Source organism: Oryctolagus cuniculus, chromosome 11, assembly GCF_964237555.1.
Source record: "Oryctolagus cuniculus chromosome 11, mOryCun1.1, whole genome shotgun sequence".
Taxonomy (NCBI): Eukaryota; Metazoa; Chordata; class Mammalia; order Lagomorpha; family Leporidae; genus Oryctolagus; species Oryctolagus cuniculus.
The window spans coordinates 50655657-50676684 of NC_091442.1; the positions used below are offsets into that span (position 1 = coordinate 50655657).

Here is a 21028-nt window from a genome sequence, read left to right on the forward strand (position 1 = left end):
TAACCTCATGAATGTAATGATTCCAGAAAAGTTTTTTGCTGTAAATTACAACTCATAACACATGAGCATCGTTTGTAAGGCTGGGTGAGTGGTGACAAATTCAGTTTCTTTTTTTATGACATGTCTTTATTTCACATTGATGAATGAAAACTTTGCATGGTATAGTATTCTCCTTTGACCGATTTTTTTCTAAGACTCACACAGTATCTCCATTCTCTCATAGACCATAGAGATTCTAATGAGAAGTCACCTGTGAATCTATTTGGAAATTCTTGGAAATTTATCTGAAATTTCTGTCGTGCACATTTTGGAATTTTCTTTACATTTTACTGCTGAAAGATTGACTGCAATATCTCATGACCAGATCTTTATGGTCAGTGCTATTAGGAGTTGTATGTATTTATTATATTTGGACATCCCTTTATACCTAAAACTTAGGAAAGTTTTTGTAATATTTTACCGAAGATGCCTAGTAAACCATTCTCTCTTTCCATACCTGGAATTGTATTTTGGATCATTTCATTGTATCCCATAAATTGTCAACACTTTTTAAAAATTTTATTACCTACAATTTCATTTGTTTTTCAAGTTTTATATCGTTATTTATATATAAATATATATGTTAATACCCCCCCTTCGTCCCAAAAAGTTCCAGTCCTTCTCCCTCCTAGCTCTCTTATTCCTGCTCTTTATTTTTACAGTTTTTTTATTTACTTTATACAGATAAGTTTAACCTCACACTACATGAAAAGTTCAACAAATAGTATGAAGAATTAAAATAGTATTACTCAACAGAAGAGACACTTCAATATATTATATTGTAGATACCCTATTAGTTAACCACAAATCAGCAAAAATATATGATATCTGTCTTTTAGGGAGTAGCTGATTTTACTAAGTGTAGTGTTAGCCAGTTGTATCCATTTTGTTGCAAAAGAGAGACTTTTTTTTTCTTACAGCTGAAAAGAATATTTTTCATCCAGTCAGCAGCTATTGGACATCTGGGTTGATTTTGTATTTTAGCTATTGTCAATTGTGTAGCAGTGACCAGTTATCAGTGATACATATCTCTTTTAGATGCTGATTTATTTTGATTCAAGTAAATTCCCAGGAATGGAATGGCTGGATCATATGCTAGGTTTATATTCACATTTCTGAGATATATCCATACTGTCTTCCATAGTGGCTGGACCACTTTGCATTCCCATAAACAGTCCATTAGGGTACCTTTTCCCCACATTCTTGCCAGCATTTGTTGTTTGTTGATTTCTGTATGTGAGCCATTCTCAATGCAATGAAATGAAATTTCATTATACTTTTGATCTTTATTTCCCTAATGGCTAGTGTTCCTGAGCATTATTTCAACTGTCTGTTGGCCATTGTATCTTCTGAAAAATGTCTGTTCAAGTCCTTTGCCCATTTCGTAACTGGAGTGTTTGTTATGTTGTATTTGAATTTCTTGAGTTCTTTGTACATTCTGTATATTAATCCTTTGTCACTTGAGTAATTTTCAAATATTTTTCCCATTCTGTTGGTTGACTCTTCACTTTCCTGAGTGTTTCTTTTGCAATTCAGAAGCTTTTCAGCTTTGTGTAATCCCATTTGTCAATTTTGACTTTGATTAACTGTGCTTCTCTGGTCTTTTCCAAGAAGTCTTTACCTATGCCAATGTCTTGTAGGGTTTTCCCAATGTTTTCTAATAATTTGATGGTATTGAGTTGTAGAAATAGATCTTTGATCCATTTTGAGTCAATTTTTGTGTAAGGTGTAAGGTAGGCATCCTGTTTCATGTTTCTGAATGTGGAGATCCAGTTATCCCATCAACATTTGTTGAAGAGACTGTCCTTGCTCTAGAGATTGATTTTAGCTCCTTTGTCAAAGATAAATTGGTTGTAAGCCGGCGCCGCAGCTCACTAGGCTAATCCTCCACCTGCAGTGCCGGCATCCCGGGTTCTAGTCCTGGTCAGGGTGCCGGATTCTGTCCCGGTTGCTCCTCTTCCAGTCCAGCTCTCTGCTGTGGTCCAGGAAGGCAGTGGAGGATGGCCCAAGTGCTTGGGCCCTGCACCCACATGGTAGACCAGGAGGAAGCAGCTGGCTCCTGGCTTCAGATCAGCGTAGCATGCTGGCCATAGAGGCCATTTGTAGGGGGTGAACCAATGGAAGGAAGACCTTTCTCGCTGTCTCTCTCACTGTCTAACTCTGCCTGTCAAAAAAAAAAAAAAAAGATAAATTGGTTGTAGATGTGTAGATTGTGTTCTGGATCTTTCTTTTTCATCTGTCTATCCATCTGTTTTTGTGCCAGTACCAGGCTGTTTTGATTATAACTGCCCTGTAATATGCCTTGAAATCAGGAATTATGATGCCTCTGACTTTGCTTGTGTTATATAAGTTTGATTTATGTATTTGGGGTCTCAGAATTATTTTTTATAGATCTGAGAAGAATGTTGTTGATATTTTGATTGGTATCCCATTGAATCTATGAATTTCTCTTGGTATTATGGGCATTTTGATGATACTGATTCTTCCAATCCCTGGACATGGGTGATTTTTTTCATTTTTATTTCTGTTATTTCTCTGTTTTATGTTTGGTAATTTTCATTGTAAAGATCTTTGACATTCTTGGTTAAATTTATTCCAAGATATTTAATTTTTTATAACTATTTTGAATGGAATGATCTTAAAAATTCTTAGCCTTCCCAATGTCTGTGAATGCAAATTCTCCTAATTTTTATGCATTAATTTTATATCCTGCAACTTTACAAAACTGTTTTATGAGTTCCAGAAGTTTCTCAGTGTAGTCTTTTGGATCCCATTTATAGAATCTACTCATTTGCATATAGGGGTAGATTTACTTCCTCCTTTCCAATTTTCATCCCTTTTATTTCCTTTTCTTGCCTTGTGGCTCTGGATAAAACTTCCAGGACTATTGAATAGCAATTGTGAGAGTGAGCATCCTTCCTTGTTCTGGATCTTAATAGGAATGCTCCCAGCTTTCCACCATTCAGTAAGATGTTGGCCATGGGTTTATCGTAGATTGCTTTGGTTGTGTTGAGAAATGCTCCTTCTATACCCAGTTTGTTTAATGTTTTTGCCATGAAAGGTTGCAGTATTTTTTTCAAATGCTTTCTCTGAATCAATTGAAATAATCATATGGTTTTTGTTCCTCAGTTTGTAATGGGGTGAATCACACTTATTTGCAAATGTGGAACCATCCCTGCATATGGTGATAAATACCACTTGGTCCAGGTGAATGATCTTTCTGATGTGTTGTTGGATTCAATTCGCTAGTATTTTGTTGAGGATATCTGCATCTGTGTTCATAGATATATCGGTCTACAGCTCTCTTTTTCTGTTGTATCTTTTTCTGGTTCAGTAATTATAGCTATGATGGCTTTATAGAAGGAGTTTGGGAGCACTCCTTCCATAAGAAAAAGCAAGAAGAAACAGAGAGGAGGCTGGATACAAACTTACAGCCAGTCTGAATTTATTCAGAGAAAAGTAACTCACAGTGGTTGATCAATTGCTAGTGTGAATACAGAATGAACATATGGCTGAGGGTCAAGATTCCATGGCCTGAGCATTTTTGTATCTTAGGTGGGTTATGGGTGGGTTAGGTGGGTGAATGAATGCAGAGGGTGAGACTGAATTGGGATTCAGTACAAGGAATGCCTTCATGACTCAATTTTGGTAGATTGTGTCCAAGAATCTACCAAATTCTTCTATGTTTCCCAATCTATTGACACAGAACTTTGTAGTAATTCCTGATTATTCTCTTAATATCTGTGGTATCCGTTGTTACATTTTGTTTTTTCATCTCTGATTTTATTGATTTGGGTGTTCTCTCCTTTTTTCTGTTGATAAGTTGTGCCAATATTGAATCAATTTTGTTTGTTCAAAAAATCAGCTGTCAATTTAACTGATCTTTTGTGATTTTTTTGTTTCAATTTTGTTTATTCTCTAATTTTTAATTGTTTCTTTCCTCCTAGTAATTTGCAGTTTGTGTTGTTTTTCTAGATCTTTGAGATTCACTGATAGTTCATTTGTTTAATAGCTTTCTAATTTTTTCAGTAGGTGCCATTTGCTCTAAACTTCCCTCTTAACACAGATTTTGTATCATCCCATAAGTTTTGATATGACTTATTGTCATCTTCATTCATTTCAAGAAATTTTATTTTGATTTCTTCTATGACCCACTGTCCATTCAGGAGCATGTTGTTCAGTCTCCATGTGTTTGTATATGATCTAGAGATTCCTGAGTTGTTGATTTCCAGCTTCATTCCATTATTTACATTTATTTATAGTCACATCTTTCTGTTGAATTGATCCCTTAATCATTATATAGTGCCATTCTTTGTCTCTTTTAATAGTTTTTGTTTGACATCTTTTTCCTTTGATATTAGCATTGCAACAACTGCCCTTTTAGCATTCCATTAGCATGGAGTATCTTTTCTAATCCTTTCACTTACAGTCTACATGTATCTTTGTTGGTGGGATGTGTTTCTTGCAGGCAGCAAACAGATGGGTTTTAAATCATTCAGTCAGTCTATACCTTTTAACTGGAAGTTGAGGCCATTTACATTCAAAATGACTATTGATAAGTAATTACTTTGCCCTGCCATTGTTTCATAAATATTCCTATTATTTACCTTGGATTTCTTTTGCTCTTTTGCTTGAGTATTTTCTGCCTTCACATTTTTTAAAGATTATTTATTTGAGAGACAGAGATACAGAGAGGCAGAGGCAGAGGTCAGAGAGAGAGAAGTCTTCAATTCACTGCTATACTCCCTAAATGGCTGCAATGGCTGGAGCTGGGTCAATCCAAAATGAGGAGCCTGGATGTTATTTCAGGTCTCCCATATGGATGTAGGGGCCCAAGGACTTGGGCCATCTTTAGCTGCTTTACCAAGCACAATAAGAGAGAGCAGGATCAGAAGTTCAGTAGTTGGGACTTGAACCAGTGCCTATATGGGGTGTTGGTGCTGCAGGCAGTGGCTTTACCTGCTATAATACAGTGCCAGCCCCTCACATTCTTTTATCATGCCGGCTATCTTTCTGTGTTTCTTGAAACATCTTTTGTAATGCCAGAAGAGTGATCAAAAATTCTTCCTACTTATATTATGAATGGTCTTTATTTCACTGTCATTCATAAATGAGAGCTTTGCAGGGTAAAGTATTCTGAGTTGACAGTTTTTTTCTCTTAAGACTTGAACTATGTCTTGCCATTCTCTCCTAGCCTGTAGGATTTCTTACGAAAAGTCCATGGTGAGTCTAATTGGAGATCCTCTGAAAGTAAGTTGGTGATCCTTTCGTGCACATTTTAGAATCTTCTCTATGTTTTTCTATGGAAAGTTTGACTACAATGGTCATATCTATTTTGAAATTCTATGTGCTTCCTGCAAATGGACATCTGTTTCTTTCTCCAAATTGGGGAAGTTTTCTGTATATATTTCAGTAAATAGACTTTCTAATCCATTCTCTCTTTCCATGCCTTGAGGAACTGCAAAGACCTGTATATTGGGATGTTGGGTACATTGATAGTATATGTTGTGTACATTGATAGTATCCCATAAATCTCCAGAATTGTTTTTAGGAAACCATGGACTCAGTGTAAATAAAAGGGATGTGTTTATCTCACCTCAATCTCCCCACAACAGTACCACTCCCTGGCTGAGAAAGTATGGTTGCAATTTTGGATTTAGGTGGTGGCTGCTGGTGACTTTGTGTACGTGCACAGCAACTGGCCAAGACAGAATGCCATCTTCTTAGTAGTACTGGCAGCAGTGGCAGGGAAAGAGCAGCATTTGGCCCATGGCTCTAGAGTATGTGTGTAATCCAGAGATTCAAATGGAAATAGCCACAGTCTCCACTTACTCTGAGCTTGACTGGAAGGATTGACAGGTGGTAAGGCGCCCATGAAGAACTGTAATTCAACCCCAGTAAGGCATAAAACAAGTTCTGGAGCTCAAGCTGCCTCAGTGTGAGCCTTGCATCCTGTGTGCTAAGACTATGGGGACTCCGTGGTTACATGAGAGGTTGCAAGGTGTAGCTGAGTCTCTGGGTCGATCACTGGTTGTTAGGAATTCAATCCTGGTTTCCCACATGGGTAGCAGGAATTCAATTACTTAGCCAACCCTGTGGACCCACAGAGCTGTGTTATCAGGTCCATGGAGTCACCAAGTGCTCTGATGAGGGGATGAGTGTCTTTACCTGCATCATTATCACCAGGTCAAATGTCTAGCCCAGATGTGTTTCAAATGAACATATTAGGATTGTTAATTTTTATCAACATTAAAGATTTTAGTGTTCATATGTTCTTTCTTAAAAGTTTACTTAATTATTTGGAAAGCAAATTTGGAGAGGGAGAGGAGAGGGAGAGGGAGAGGGAGAAAGAGAAACCATCTTTCAACTGGTTCACTCCCGAAATGGCTATGATGGCTGGGTCTTGGCCAGATTGAAGCCAGGAGCCAGGAGTTTCTTAGCCCTTTTGGGTGATGGGTCCAAGCATTTGAGATATACTCTACAACTTTCCCAGACCATTAGCAGGGAGCTGGATCAGAAACAGAGCTACTGGGATCTGAACCTGTACCATAGTGAATGCTGGCATAGCAGGTTGTGGCTTTACCTGCTTCAATACAATGCCAGCCCAAAATATTTTCTTGATTTTTAAAATATTTATTTGCTTGAAAGTCAAAGTTACAGAGGGAGAAGGAGAGACAGAGAAGTCCTACATTCACTAGATCCCTCCCCAAATGGTAACAATTTTTTTTTTTTTTTGACAGGCAGAGTGGACAGTGAGAGAGAGAGAGAGAGAAAGGTCTTCCTTTGCGGTTGGTTCACCCTCCAACGGCCACTGGTGTCGGTACGCTGCGGCCAAAGGTAGGAGCCAGGTGCTTCTCCTGGTCTCCCATGGGGTGCAGGGCCCAAGTATTTGGGCCATCCTCCACTGCACTCCCTGGCCACAGCAGAGGGCTGGCCTGGAAGAGGGGCAACTGGGACAGAATCCGGCACCCTGACCGGGACTAGAACCTGGTGTGCTGGCGCCGCAAGGCGGAGGATTAGCCTAGTGAGCCGCGGCACTGGCCCCCCAAATGGTAACAATTGCCAGTGCTGGGCAAGGTCTCCCGTGTAAATGCAGGAGCCCAAACATTTCATCTTCTTCTGGTTTCCTAGGTACACTAGCAGGGAGCTGCATTGGAAGTAGAAGAAATGCGTTGTGAACCAGCACCTATATAAGATGCTGGCATTGCAGGTTGTGGCTTAACCTATTACAACACAACACTGGCCCCTTTCTGAGTTTTAATCTTCATCAGTATTTATAAGATAGGATAAAAGTTGATGACTTGGTAAATCTAAGCTGAACACATTGTAGAATAACCTGATTTTCTCAAATGACAAAGTATTAGTGAGTAGAATAAAAATTATTAACTGGCCGGTACCATGGCTCACTTGGCAGGTGGAGACCTGCAGTGCTGGCACCCGTTTCTAGTCCTGGTTGGGGCACTTCATTCTGTCTCGGTTGCTCCTCTTCTAGTCCAGCTCTCTGCTGTGGCCCAGGAAGGCAGTGGAGGATGGCCCAAGTGCTTGGGCCCTGCACCCACATGGGAGACCAGGAGGAAGCACGTGGCTCCTGGCTTCAGATCAGCGCGGTGCGCTGGCTGTAGCAGCCATTTAGGGGATGAAGGAAGACCTTTCTCTCTCTCTCTCTCACTTTCACTGTCTAACTCTGCTTGTCAAAAAAATCATTAACTGTAAATGTAATTTACATTTTTGCCATTCTTTTTTGTATAAAATTTAGACATAAATGGATTTTTGACTGTCAGTTTATCAAAAGCCCAACTATAGGCAGAGGAGAGAATATCCACTAACATAGGTTTTTACACTTCATATTTTCAGTGCACTTGAATCAACGTGATCTCATCAAACTCTGTTCTAGAGGGTAATAGAATATTTGGCTTGGAGCAGTGTTCACCTGCAGTATTACACAGGTTTTATCATAAAGTGTAGTTTGATGTTTGGATCCTTTTAAGGGATATAGGAACTACACAGAGCATTGAATTTGGAAAATAAATGGCTTTTAATCAGATCATGGCTAGTCCAGAACTTCACCACTTCATAATTTAATGTTCTTGGGAAACCAACTACTTAGTTTCTTTAGGTTTCAGTTTCATTTTCTTTAAAGTTAGATAATAGAAGTGATCCCATTTTTTTCTGAAAACATAAAGTGTTGGAAATATTGTTTAGTATAGAATAAATAATAGCTGTTATTTTTACGATCTCTTGATTTTTTACTAGCTGAAAAAAATCTAAATGCCATTTGTACATGATATTATACCTTACAAATTTAGGTACAACTGAAGAATTAATTGAAATAAAGTTGTGTACATTCAACTTTAGATTCATAATTTGAAACTTCATATTTCTCTACATTGAATAATAAACATTCATTTCCCCTTTTATTAGATTAGATTAAGCCATCTGCTACCTAATTTTCTAGATACTATTATTTATTTACTCATTTGTGATTTGTGATGGTACATTCATATTTTGAAAAAAGAGTAAATTAATGGTGTCATTTTCTTGTTCAAAAACGACCATTGATTTTGGGACCAGCATTGTTGCTTAAGAGGTAAAATCAATGCTTGCTATGTTGGCATCCCATATGTGTGCTGCTTGAAATCACAGCTTCTCTATTTCTGATCCAGTTCCCTGCTAATGGTTTGAAAAACTCAGCAGAAAATGGCCCAAGTGTTTGGGCCCCTGCGTACTTGTGAGAGACCTGGAAGAAGTGTGTGCTGCTTGAAATCACAGCTTCTCTATTTCTGATCCAGTTCCCTGCTAATGGTTTGAAAAACTCAGCAGAAAATGGCCCAAGTGTTTGGGCCCCTGCATACTTGTGAGAGACCTGGAAGAAGATTCTGTCTCCAGCCTTCATCCTGGAGCAGCCCCTGTCCCAGTTGTTGCAGCCATTTGGGGAGTGAACCAGTGATGGAAGACCTCTCTCTATCTCTCTGTTTCTCTAACTCTGCTTTTCAACTAAATTTAAAAAACTAAAATAAGGTAATATTCTGCTTGGGTACATCTTACTAAGAACAAAGAGTGTACTTTTTAACTGTGTCAGGTGTTTTTCATTCATCACATATTCATTCCCTGTACTAAACTCACAAATGAGTCTGAATGTTTTGAAATCATTTCAAGGTAAATTATGATAAATTAAGATGCTAATCATAGCCTACAAATCAGCGACCAGAAAATAATAAGAAGAGGTATTCAAATCATCCACAGAAATAGAAATAAAATCAGATATCAACAGAAAAGTATGCAGCAAAAATTGTCTATCATAAATGCAAAAGAAATAATAAAATGTAAGACTGAAATTCAACCACATAAGTAACCTGATTAAGTTTAAGTGGTATGAAAACCCACAAAAATGTCAGTTTTAACAGAATAAATATAAACAAAACACAAATATATACCAGTCAGAATTAATACATGTTAAAGATAAAGACATGAATGTGTTAAAAATAAAGGTCCATCTGTTAACACTAGCCAAACGAGGTCCCATTTTTTTAACTTTTATTTAATAAATATAAATTTCCAAAGTACAGCTTATGGATTACAGTGGCTTTTTCCACCCTATAACTACCCTCCCACCGGCACCCCTCCCATCTCCCACTCCCTCTCCCATCCTATTCACATTAAGATTCATTTTCAATTATCTTTATATACAAAAGATCAATTTAGTATATTTTAAGTAAAGATTTCAGCAGTTTGCACCCACACAGAAACACAAAGTGTAAAGTACTGTTTGAGTACTAGTTATAACATTAATTCACATTGTACAGCACACAAAGGACAGAGATCCTACATGAAGAGTAAGTGCACAGTGACTCCTGTTGACTTAACGAATTGACACTCTTGTTTATGGCATCAGTAATCACCCTAAGCTCTTGTCATGAGTTGCCAAGTCTTGGTTTTTTTTTTTGCCAGAGTGTCTTGGCTTTCCATGCCTAAAATACTCTCATGGGCTCTGAGGCCAGATCCAAATGCCTTAAGGGCTGATTCTGAGGCCAGAGTGCTGTTAGGACATCTGCCATTCTATGAGTCTGCTGTGTATCCCGCTTCTCATGTTGGATCATTCTCTCACCTTTTTATTCTATCAGTATTAGCAGACACTAGTCTTGTTTATATGATCGCTTTGATTCTTAATCCTGTCATTATTATCAATTGTGAACTTTAACTGATCACTTTAGCTAGTGAGATGGCATTGGTACATGCCGCCTTGATGGGACTGAATAGGAATCCCCTGGCACGTTTCTATCTCTACCGTTTGGGGCAGGTCAGCTTGCACATGTCCCAAATTGTACATTTCCTCCCTCTCTTATTCCCACTCATATTTAACAGGATTCACTTTTCAGTTAAATTTCAACACCTAAGAATAATTGTGTGCTTTTTTTTTTAAACATTTTTTTTTTAATTTTTTTGACAGGCTGAGTGGACAGTGAGAGAGAGAGAGACAGAGAGAAAGGTCTTCCCTTTGCCATTGGTTCACCCTCCAATGGCCACCGCGGGCAGTGTGCTGCGGCCGGTGCACCTCGCTGACCCAATGGCAGGAGCCAGGTACTTATCCTGGTCTCCCATGGGGTGCAGTGCCCAAGTACTTGGGCCATCCTCCACTGCACTCCCTGGCCACAGCAGAGAGCTGGCCTGGAAGAGGGGCAGCAGTGACAGAATCCGGCGCCCCGACTGGGACTAGAACCTGGTGTGCTGGCGCGGCAAGGCGGAGGATTAGCCTAGTGAGCCGTGGCACTGGCCTATTGTGTGTTTATTAGAGAGTTCAACCAATACTATTAAGTAGAACAGAAAAAAAAATACTAAAAGGGATAAAGTATTAAGTTGTTCATCTTCATTCAGGACAAGGGCTGATCAAGTCACTCTTTCTCATAGTGTCCTTTTCACTTTAGCAGGTTTCCTTTTTTGTAGTTGGTTAGTTGTCACCGATCTGGGAGAACATATGATATTTGTCCCTTTGGGACTGGCTTAATTCACTCAGCATGATGGTTTCCAGATTCCTCTGTTTTGTTGCAAATGACCGGATTTCATTGTTTTTGACTGCTGTATAGTATTCTATAGAGTACATGTCCTATAATTGCTATATGCAGTCTTCTGTTGATGGGCATTTAGGTTGATTCCATGTCTTATTGATTGTGAATTGAGCTGCAATAAAAATTAAGGTGCAGACAGCTTGTTTGTTTGCCAATTTCATTTCCTTTGGGTAATTTCCAAGGAGTGGGATGGCTGGGTTGTATGGTAGGGTTATATTCAGGTTTCTGAGGAATCTCCAGACTGACTTCCACAGTGGCTTAACCAATTTGCATTCCCACCAACAGTGGGTTAATGTCCCTTTTCCCCCACATCCTCGCCAGCATCTGTTGTTGGTAGATTTCTGAATATGAGCCATTCTAACCGGGGTGAGGTGAAACCTCACTGTGGTTTTGATTTGCATTTCCCTGATGGCTAGTGATCTTGAACATTTTTTCATGTGGCTTTTGGCCATTTGGGGTCTTTTCCAAGAAGTCTTTGCCAGTGCCGATATCTTGCAGGGTTTATCCAATGTTCTGTAATAATTTGATGGTGTCGGGTTGTAGATTTAGGTCTTTAATCCATGTTGAGTGAATTTTTGTGTAAGGTGTAAGGTAGGGGTCTTGCTTCTTGCTTCTGCATTTGGAAATCCAGTTTTCCCAGCACCATTTATTGAATAGGCTGTCCTTACTTCAGAATGGCTCTAGATCCTTGATCAAATATAAGTTGGCTGTAGATGTTTGGGTTGTTTTCTGGTGTTTCTATTCTGTTCCATTGGTCTATCCATCTGTTTCTGTACCAGTACCATGCTAGTTTGATCATAACTTCCCTATAGTATGTCCTGAAATCTGGTATTGTGGTGTCTCTCGCTCTCTTTTTATTGTACAAGATTGCTTTTCGAGGTTTCCTGTACCTCCATGCTCATAGATTGGAGAATTTTCATTCTCATGGAAGATGTCCCATATTTACATACAGCAATGGTAATTACTTTTATTTTTGTTATTGTTGTTGGAAAGCTTATATTTAATAAATATAAGTTTCAGAAGTACTGCTTTTGTAATATAACAGTTCTTCCTCTCCATAGCTACCCTCCCACCCCCACTCGTGTCCCACCTCCTACTCTCTCTCCCATCCCATTCTTCATTAAGATTCTTTTTAAATAATCTTCATATACAGAAGATCAACTCTATACTAAGTATATATCTCAACAATTTGCACCCACATAGACAACAAATGTATAAGTACTGTTTTAAGATAAGTTTTATCATTAATTCTCATAATATAACTCATTAAGGACAGAGATACTATATGGGAAGCAAGTGCCCAATGACTCCTCTTTTTGATTTAACTGTTGAGACTTTCATGGTATCAGTGATGACCCAAGACTCTTGTCCTGAGCTTCCAAGGCTGTGGAAGCCTTTGGAGTCCACAAATTCCATCATTATTTAGACAGGGCCATAAGCAAAGTAGAATTTCTCTCCTCCCTTTAGAGCAAAATACATCCTTCTTTGATGGTCCATTCTTTCCACTGGGATCTCACAGCGATCCTTCATGTAGGCCATTTTTTGCCAAAGTGTCTTGGATTTCCATGCATGAAATACTCTTATGGGCTTTTTTAGCCAGATCTGAATGTACTTAGGGCTGATTCTGAGGCCAGAGTGCTGTTTATGGTGTTTGTCATTCTATGAGTCTACTCTGTGGCCTATTTGCCATGTTGAATCATTCTCTGCTTTTTAATTCTCTTTTTCTTATTAGCAGACACTTGGTCATATTTATGTGATCCCTTTGATATTTATTCCTATCTTTATGTTCAGTTGTGTACTTAAAATTATCACTTTTACTAGAAAGATGTCATTTGTACCTTCCAACAGAATGGGTTTTGGAGTCCCATGACAAGTTTTAGCTTTACCCTTAGGTGTAAGTTCATGAGAAGGGGTGAAAAACTGTACATGTCCTCCCTCTCTTATTCCCATTCTTATTCTTTCCAGGGATCAATTTTCAATTGGATTTAAACACCTAAGAATATTTCTTCGTTAAGTAAAGAATTCAACCAGTGGTATCAAGTAGAAAAAGAATAACGAAAAGAATAAAATCTGTTCCTTGACAGTCAGGAAAAGAGCTGATCAAATTATTGCTTCTCATAGTGTCAATTTCACTTCTAGAGGTTTCTTATTAGGTGCTCAATTATTTGTCACAGATCAGGGAAAACAAATGATATTTGTCCCCTTTGTACTGGCTTATTTCATTCAGTATGATTTTTTCCAGATTCCTCCATTTTGTTGCAAATGGCCGGATTTCATTTTTTGTTTTTACCACTGTGTAGTATTCCATAGAGTACATATCCCATAATTTCTTTATCCATTCTTCTGTTGATGGGCATAGGTTGATTCCATGTCTTATGCATTATGAATTGAGTTGCAATAAACATGGTGGTACAGGTAGTTATTTTATTTTCTGATTTCATTTCTCTTGGTTAAATTCTGAGTGGGTGGATTGCTGGGTCATATGGTCAGACTATATTCAGATTTCTGAGGTATCTCCAAACTGTCTTCCATGGTGGTTTTACCAGTTTTGATTTCTACGAACAGTGGATTAGGGTACCTTTTTTCCCACATCCTTGCCAGCATTTGTTGTTTGTTGATTTCTGGATGAAAGTCAATCTAACCAGATTGATGTGAAATCTCATTGTGGTTCTGATATGCATTTCCTTGATGGCTAGTGATCTTGAAAATTTCTTCATGTGTCTTTTGGACATTTGGATTTCCTCTTTTAAAAAATGTCTTCTTAGGTCCTTTGCCTATCTCTTAAGTGGGTTGTTTTGTTGTGGAGTTTTTTGATCTCTTTGTAATTGCTGGTTATTAATCCTTTGTCAGTTGCATAGTTTGCAAAGAATTTCTCCCATTCTGTCAGCTGCCTCTTCACATTTCTTACTGTTTCTTTTGCTGTACAAAAACTTCTCAACTTGATGTAATCCCAGTTGTTAATTTTGGCTTTGGCTGCCTGTGCCTATGGGGTCTTTTCCAAGAAGCCTTAGCCTGTGCCAATATCTTGCATGGTTTCTTCAATGTCCTCTAATAATTTGGTGTCAGGTTATAGATTTAGATTTTTAATCCATGTTGAGTGAATTTTTTGCTTCATTCTTCTGCATGTGGAATTTTTACCCAGCGCCATTAGTTGAATCAACTGTTTTTGGTCCAGGAGTTGGTTTTATCTCCTTCATCAAATATAAGTTGGTTGTAGATGTTTGGATTGTGTTTTTAATTTGTTAATTGGTTTATTCCATCTGTTTCAGTATTAGTACCAGGCCATTTGATTATAAATGTCCTGTAGTATGTCTTGAAATCTGGTATTGTGATGCCCTGGCATTGTTTTCGTTGTATGAGATTACTTTAGCTATTTGAGGTCTCCCGAAACTTCATATGAATTTCAGCATCATTTTTTATGGATCTGCGAAGAATGTTTTTGGTATTTTCACTGGTATCACATGGAATGTGTAAACTGCTTTTGGAAGAATAGACATTTTGTTGATATTGATTCTTCCAATCTATGAACATGGAAGATTTTTCCATTTTTCTGTTTCTTTGACATCCTTGGTTAAGTTTATTCCAAGGTATTTGATTTTTTTTGGTAAATATTGTGAATGGGATTCATTTTAGCAATTCTTTCTCAGTGTGGCATTTTCTGTGCATACAAAGGCAATTAACTTTTTTTTTTTTTTTGGACAGGCAGAGTTAGACAGTGAGAGAGAGAGAGACAGAGAGAAAGGTCTTCCTTTTCTGTTGGTTCACTCCCCAAATGGCCGCTATGGCTGGCATGCTGCACTGATCAGGAGCCAGGTGCTTCCTCCTGGTCTCCCATGTGGGTGCAGGGCCCAAGCACTTGGACCTTCCCCCACTGCATTCTGGGGCACAGCAGAGAGCTGGAATGGAAGAACAACCAGGACAGAATCCGTTGCCCCAACCGGGACTAGAAATGGGGGTGCCAGCACCGCAGGCAGAGGATTAGCCAAGTGAGTGGTGGCGCTGGCTTAAGGCTGTTGATTTTTGTGTATTAATTTTATTCCTGCTTTTACCAAACCCTTCTATGAGTTTCAGTAGCCTCTCAGTTGAGTCTTGTGGATTTCCTATATAAAGAATCATGTTATCTGCAAATAGGGATAGTTTGACATTTTGCTTCCCATTTTGTATCCCTTGTCTCTTTCTTGCCTAATGGTTCTGGCTAAAACTACTAGTAAAATATTGAATAGCAATGATGAAAGTGGGCTGGTACCGGCTCTCAGTGGAAATGTTTCCAACTTTTGCCCATTCAATAGGATGCTGGCTGTGGGTTTGTCATTAATTGCCTTTATTGTGTTGAGGAATGTTCCTTCTATACCCATTTTGCTTAGATTTTTCATCATGGAAGGGTGTTGTATTTTATCAAATGTTTGCTCTGCATCTATTGAGATAATCATATAGTTTTTCTTTAGCAGCTTATTGATGTGGTGTAACACATTGATTGATTTGTGACTGTTGAACCATCCATGCATAAGGGATAAATCCCACTTGGTCCTGGTGGATGATCTTTCTGATGTGTTGTTGGATTCAGTTGGCTATAATTTTGTTGAACATTTTTGCATCTATGTTCATCAGGGATATTGGTTTGTAATTTCTTTTAATGTTGCATCTTTTTCAGGTTTAGGAATTAATGTGATGCTATCTTTTTAGAAAGAATTTGGGAGGATTCCCTCTCTTTCAATTGCTTTGAATAACTTCAGAGTTATTTGAGTTAGTTCTTCTTTAAATGTCTGGTAGAATTCAGCAGTGAATCCTTGTTGTCCTGGGCTTTTCTTTGTTGGGAGGGCATTTATTAGTGGTTCAATTTCCCTCTTGGTTATGGGTCTGTTTAGATTTTTGATGTCTTCAATTTAGGTAGGTTGTATGAGTGTAGGAATTTATGCGTTTCTGCTAGGTTTCCCAGTTGGGCATACAACTCTTTGTAGTGATTTCTAATGATTCTTTTTATTTCCGTTTGGCATTTGTGGAAATACCTGTTTTTTTTATTATTTATTTATTTATTTTTTGTGGTAGTAGCTTTTATTATTGTACTATGACTCTGTAGATAAGTGGAATGTCTGCTTTCAATGAATCTCTGGAGGTTTGTAGTAGGTGTGGTCAGAGAGCTCTGTTTAGTTCTTCAGGGTTAAGGGCATGCCTAAGGTGACATACTCAGGTTTGGTGTGGTAAATCTTCTAGATCTCTCTCTCTCTCTTTTCTTTAATCAGAAGGGAACTTTGTTCTGCTCAGCTGAGGTCCTCTCCTCAATGGAGACCAGTTCCTGAGCACTAGCCCCAGTGCTTATAAGGGTATAATATTCATCTGCTCTGTCCCAAAGACCAGACAATGGGTCTGTGCAGTCTTCAGTGTAAGATCAGATTTCCCAGCAATGTAACCAGGTAACCAGGAACCCCCATGCTTGTGGAGTCTATCACTGAGACTGCTCAAAGTCCCAGCCACACTGTGAGTCCTCCCTAACTCTCAGTTTTTTCCACATTCTTGGTTCAGAAGCTTCACACAGCGCAAACTCCTAGTTACCTGTTAGTTCTCCCCACCAGAGTCAGGAGTTTTCACTCAGTTGGTTGCTTGGTGCAGACATGGGCTAGCACAGCTGTTACATATGTTCAAAATGGCACCTGCTCTGCTGGCTTCTTAGAATACCTGTAACAGTCTTGTAAAATGATCAGGGAAGAGAGACATGCCCATCCCATTTTTTTTTCTCTCCTCTAATTTGGCTGGTACACTTCCACCCATTGGGCTCAAAGTCTGGTTCCCTCTAGGTTCTACCTAACACTTTTTCGCCAGTGGCTTTGGCTGCTGTGGTCTGGTCTCACCTCACTTTCCAGCACTGGTGCATAGGCTCTAGGCTGTTGTAGTCCTGAGCAGTGGGTGCCCATGCACTCCACATAGGTTCATCGTGTCCCTCGAATTTTGGTAGAGTTTTCTCTGCCCTTTTTTCCCTAACTTCCCAGAGACTATACTATCTTCCCTTTTTTAAACTATCTTCTCCTAGGCTAGAGCAGTAAGCTCCCTTCCCAGTCCACCATCTCAGAAACTCCAATGTCAATTTCAAAACAAAGAATGTAATTCTCATTAAACGAATTTATTTGTCAGTTATAATGGGGAGAATCAAGCAGGAGATCATAACATTCTTTTTTAAAAGATTTTTTTTTTATTTGATAGGCCATGTGACTAGAGGGAAAAGCAGAAATAGATTTTCTATTCACTGGTTTACACCCTAAATGGCTTTGATGGGCCAGTCTAGGCCAGGTCGAATCCCAGAACTCCACCTGGGTGTCCTCCAGGAGTGGCAGGGCCCAAGGATTGGACCATCATCTGCTTCCTTCCCATGTACATTAGCAGGGAGCTGGATCAGTAACAGAGTACCTGGTACTAGAATTGGTGCTTGCATATGGGATGCTGATGTTTTAAGTGGTGCCTTAATCCACTGTGTCCCAAAACTGGCCCAATGTCAGTGATCCTAATAGCAAAACTTCAAAATACATGAAGAAAATATTGATAGAACTGCCAGAAAATAGCCATTCAACAAAATTGATATTAAACAGAGGTTCCAATGCCATATTGAAGGCATATAACATTTATCAAAAGAGTGATATTCCAGATTATGAAACTCTCTGAATATATTTATAAGAATATAATTTATTATATAAAGGTAAGGGTTATCTATTCTACTTCAGTATTGTACCAGGCATTTCAATCTGTTAAGATAAGATGATTTGAACTCGTTTTTCCAAGAAACCTTTATAAATTTCATCAACTTTTCTTTGTGAACTTTGGTCTTCATGATACATTCAATCCTGTCCCATGCAGCTGTGTTTCTGAGATTGACATGACTCCACCTTCATTTTCCAAGAACTTTAATCCAATGCTGTTTGCAAATAGGGCATTAGGAAATGCTTATCCAGATAGTTTGCAAAGAAAAATGATATTTTCTTCCTTTTGGCTACTTACAGTAGCAAACCTCTTGTTACTATAATTGGAATGTCTGACAAAAATAGTTATCCTTTCTCAGCTTTAGGACAAAGCTATCACTGACATGTATAGAAGTAGAATAGAATGACATCTCAATTTTGAGTTGGTAAATTAACCAAATTCTATGTTACAAGACACAATAAGATGTGTTCTGTGATATTTTTATAAAATCAGCATTCTTCAATAAGTAATCATAGAATTATTGTTTGTAATTTGTTCTATAAAGGTTATGATATAATTATTAAATATATCTGCAACTACTATTTTTTATAATACTAATATTTGAAATTGAATGGCTGTATATAACTAAAGAGGGCACAACAAATGGAACTCTTACTAATTTAATTATTTTGAAGTGTGTAGCTACCATTTTTTTGCACTTTTGTTCTGAAAGATTTACAAATCATTATATTCAGGCATTTTATCATCCTTTTAACTTTCATTCACATGTATTTTCTTGTGTAGATTTGAAAATTGTCAATTTTTCTGAATACTGTAGGATTAACTGCACTTTTTAAGAAAAAAATTAAAGATGATAAAATATATATTGTAAAGAAGGGATGCCAAGAAATTTGGATAACACCTTGAATAAGATGGTTTACATTTTCTGGAAAATGTCCTTATGTTATGAGGCTGTCATGTGTGTTTTAGTAATTAGAAGTTAGTGAATTTAGTGAATGTGTTTCACAAATGTACAGATGATGTCCTATTTATTGATAGATAATTTAGGGGAATAGAGAAGTAGATACATGGAAATCATTACTAGAATATTCATTTATGTTCATAGTGTTTCTGTGCTGTTATATAGTGGCTGATATATATTGTGGTTAAACAAATATAAATTGTTTAAACTTTGCAGTGAAAAAGTCACTACATCTTCCCATTTAAAAACTTTCTGTATATCAGGTATAGACATCTGCATCAAATATTGGAATTTTGAAAAACAAAGAATATGTCTTAAAATTAAAAGTTAAAAATAAACGAACTAAACTTATTGCTATTGTAGTTTGGCATACATTTAAGAACAGTTAATATTTAAGATTCATATAGTAATACATTAAATACATTAAAAAGCATGCCCTCAGGTTGAATGGAACATCAGTTATATTGCGTGGAAAACCTGCATCTTGGGATCAGTTCTTATTTCCTCTTATTCCAGCCTCTAACTAATGAACACTCTGGATGGTAGTGGTGACGGTTCAAGTAGTTGGTTTCTGTTGCCCTTGTGAGTGATTCAGATTCAGTTCTGCCTTCTCGTTTCAGCGTGGCTTAGTCTCAATTTTTGTGGCATTTGGAGCATGAAAAAGTGACTAGAAGCTCTCTCTCTCTCTCTCTCTGTATTGTCTCAACCTCCATCTTTTTCTTTCTTTTAAAAAATAGTAACAACTAAAAAAAAAAAAAAAATAGTAACAACTGGCCGGCGCCGTGGCTCAACAGGCTAATCCTCCGCCTGTGGCACCGGCACACCGGGTTATAGTCCCGGTCAGAGCACCGGATTCTGTCCCGGTTGCTCCTCTTCCTGTCCAGTTCTCTGCTATGGCCCGGGAGTGCAGTGGAGGATGGCCCAAGTCCTTGGGCCCAGGAGAAGCATCTGGCACCAGGCTTCGGATCAGCGCAGTGCGCCTGCCGCAGTGGCCATTGGAGGGTGAACCAACGGAAAAAGGAAGATCTGTCTTTCTCTCTCTCTCACTGTCCACTCTGCCTGTCAAAAAAAAAAAAAAAAGTAACAACTAGTAACAATAATAAAATATTTTTGGGGGGACTGGTGCTGTGGTACAGTGGGTGAAAGCCCTGGCCTGCAGTGCTGGCATCCCACATAGGTGCTGGTTTATGTCCTGGCTGCCCCATTTCTGATCCATCTCTCTGGTAATGCACCTGGGAAATCAGCAGAGGATGGCTCAAGTGCTTGGATCCCTGCACCCACATGGGAGACCCGGAAGAAGCTTCTGGATTCAGATCAGCCCATCTCCAACCACTAAGGCCATCTGAAGAATGAACTTGCGATGGAAGACCTTTCTCTCTCTCTCTCTGGCTCTCTCTCTTTCTGTGACTCAATCTTTCAAATAAATAAAGTAAATCTTTTAAAAAGGTATTTATTCTATTTTTATAACCCTAAAATTTAAATTATCATTTTAAGTAAAAATTAAGTGCTGCATACACTTATGAGCTACTAACCATTGTGTTGGGCCATATATTTATTATCATTGTGATGTATATTAATAAGTCAACTATAGTTACTTTTTTATATATTATAAGTTACAGTGAATGTTTTTGTGAGATAAACATAGAAAAATAATCCTGTTGCCTTTTTTTTTTTTTTTAACTCAGACCATGGGTTACACTAACTACTGTGAATGAATTGAGAAGCATAACTCTCAGTGTTGAGAAAAATTCTCTATAATACCAACCATTTTGTCAACAATTATAATTAATATTGTCATTTATAAGCAGAAAGCTACCTAGTTTTCTTTCTTTTAAAACCACTTGTCAACCCAAATATAAGGATCTCCAAGAGAAAATGGGTTGTCAGTGTTTGTCTTCAAGAACAACTAGTTCACATATGCTATTGTTAGTATTAAAGAAATGACAATAAAGTTTTTGGTTTTTAAGAAGTGGTTGGAAAATAATGTTATCCATCCATTCTTTCACCAAACAAAAGTTTACTGAGTTATTGCTATGGGCTTTTCATTGTTTTGGTCTCAGTGTTTAATATTATTATTATTTGTTTTAATTCCAAGAGTTACAGAGAGAGGTAGAGACAGAGAGAGGTCTTCCGTCCATGGACTTGGGCCATCTTCCACTGCTTTCCCAGGCCGTAGCAAAGAGGTGGATCAGAGAGGAGCAGCCAGGACTAGAACCAGTCCCCATAAAGGATGCTGGCGCTTCAGGCCAGGGCTTTAACCACTGTGACACAGCACCAG

The 21028-nt window shown here is 38.2% G+C and overlaps 1 protein-coding gene across 1 annotated transcript in view; it reads left to right on the plus strand.

Annotated features, from left to right (window-relative positions):
- LOC108175946 (zinc finger protein 271-like) overlaps nucleotides 1-21028 on the plus strand; it is a 124092-nt gene that overhangs the window by 88231 nt on the left and 14833 nt on the right. Inside the window, 1 exon segment of the mRNA XM_070052161.1 lies at nucleotides 1-21028. This exon segment is cut by the window's right edge and continues 14833 nt beyond it. Coding sequence (XP_069908262.1) covers nucleotides 1-58 — 58 coding nt within the window. The 3' untranslated portion in view covers nucleotides 59-21028.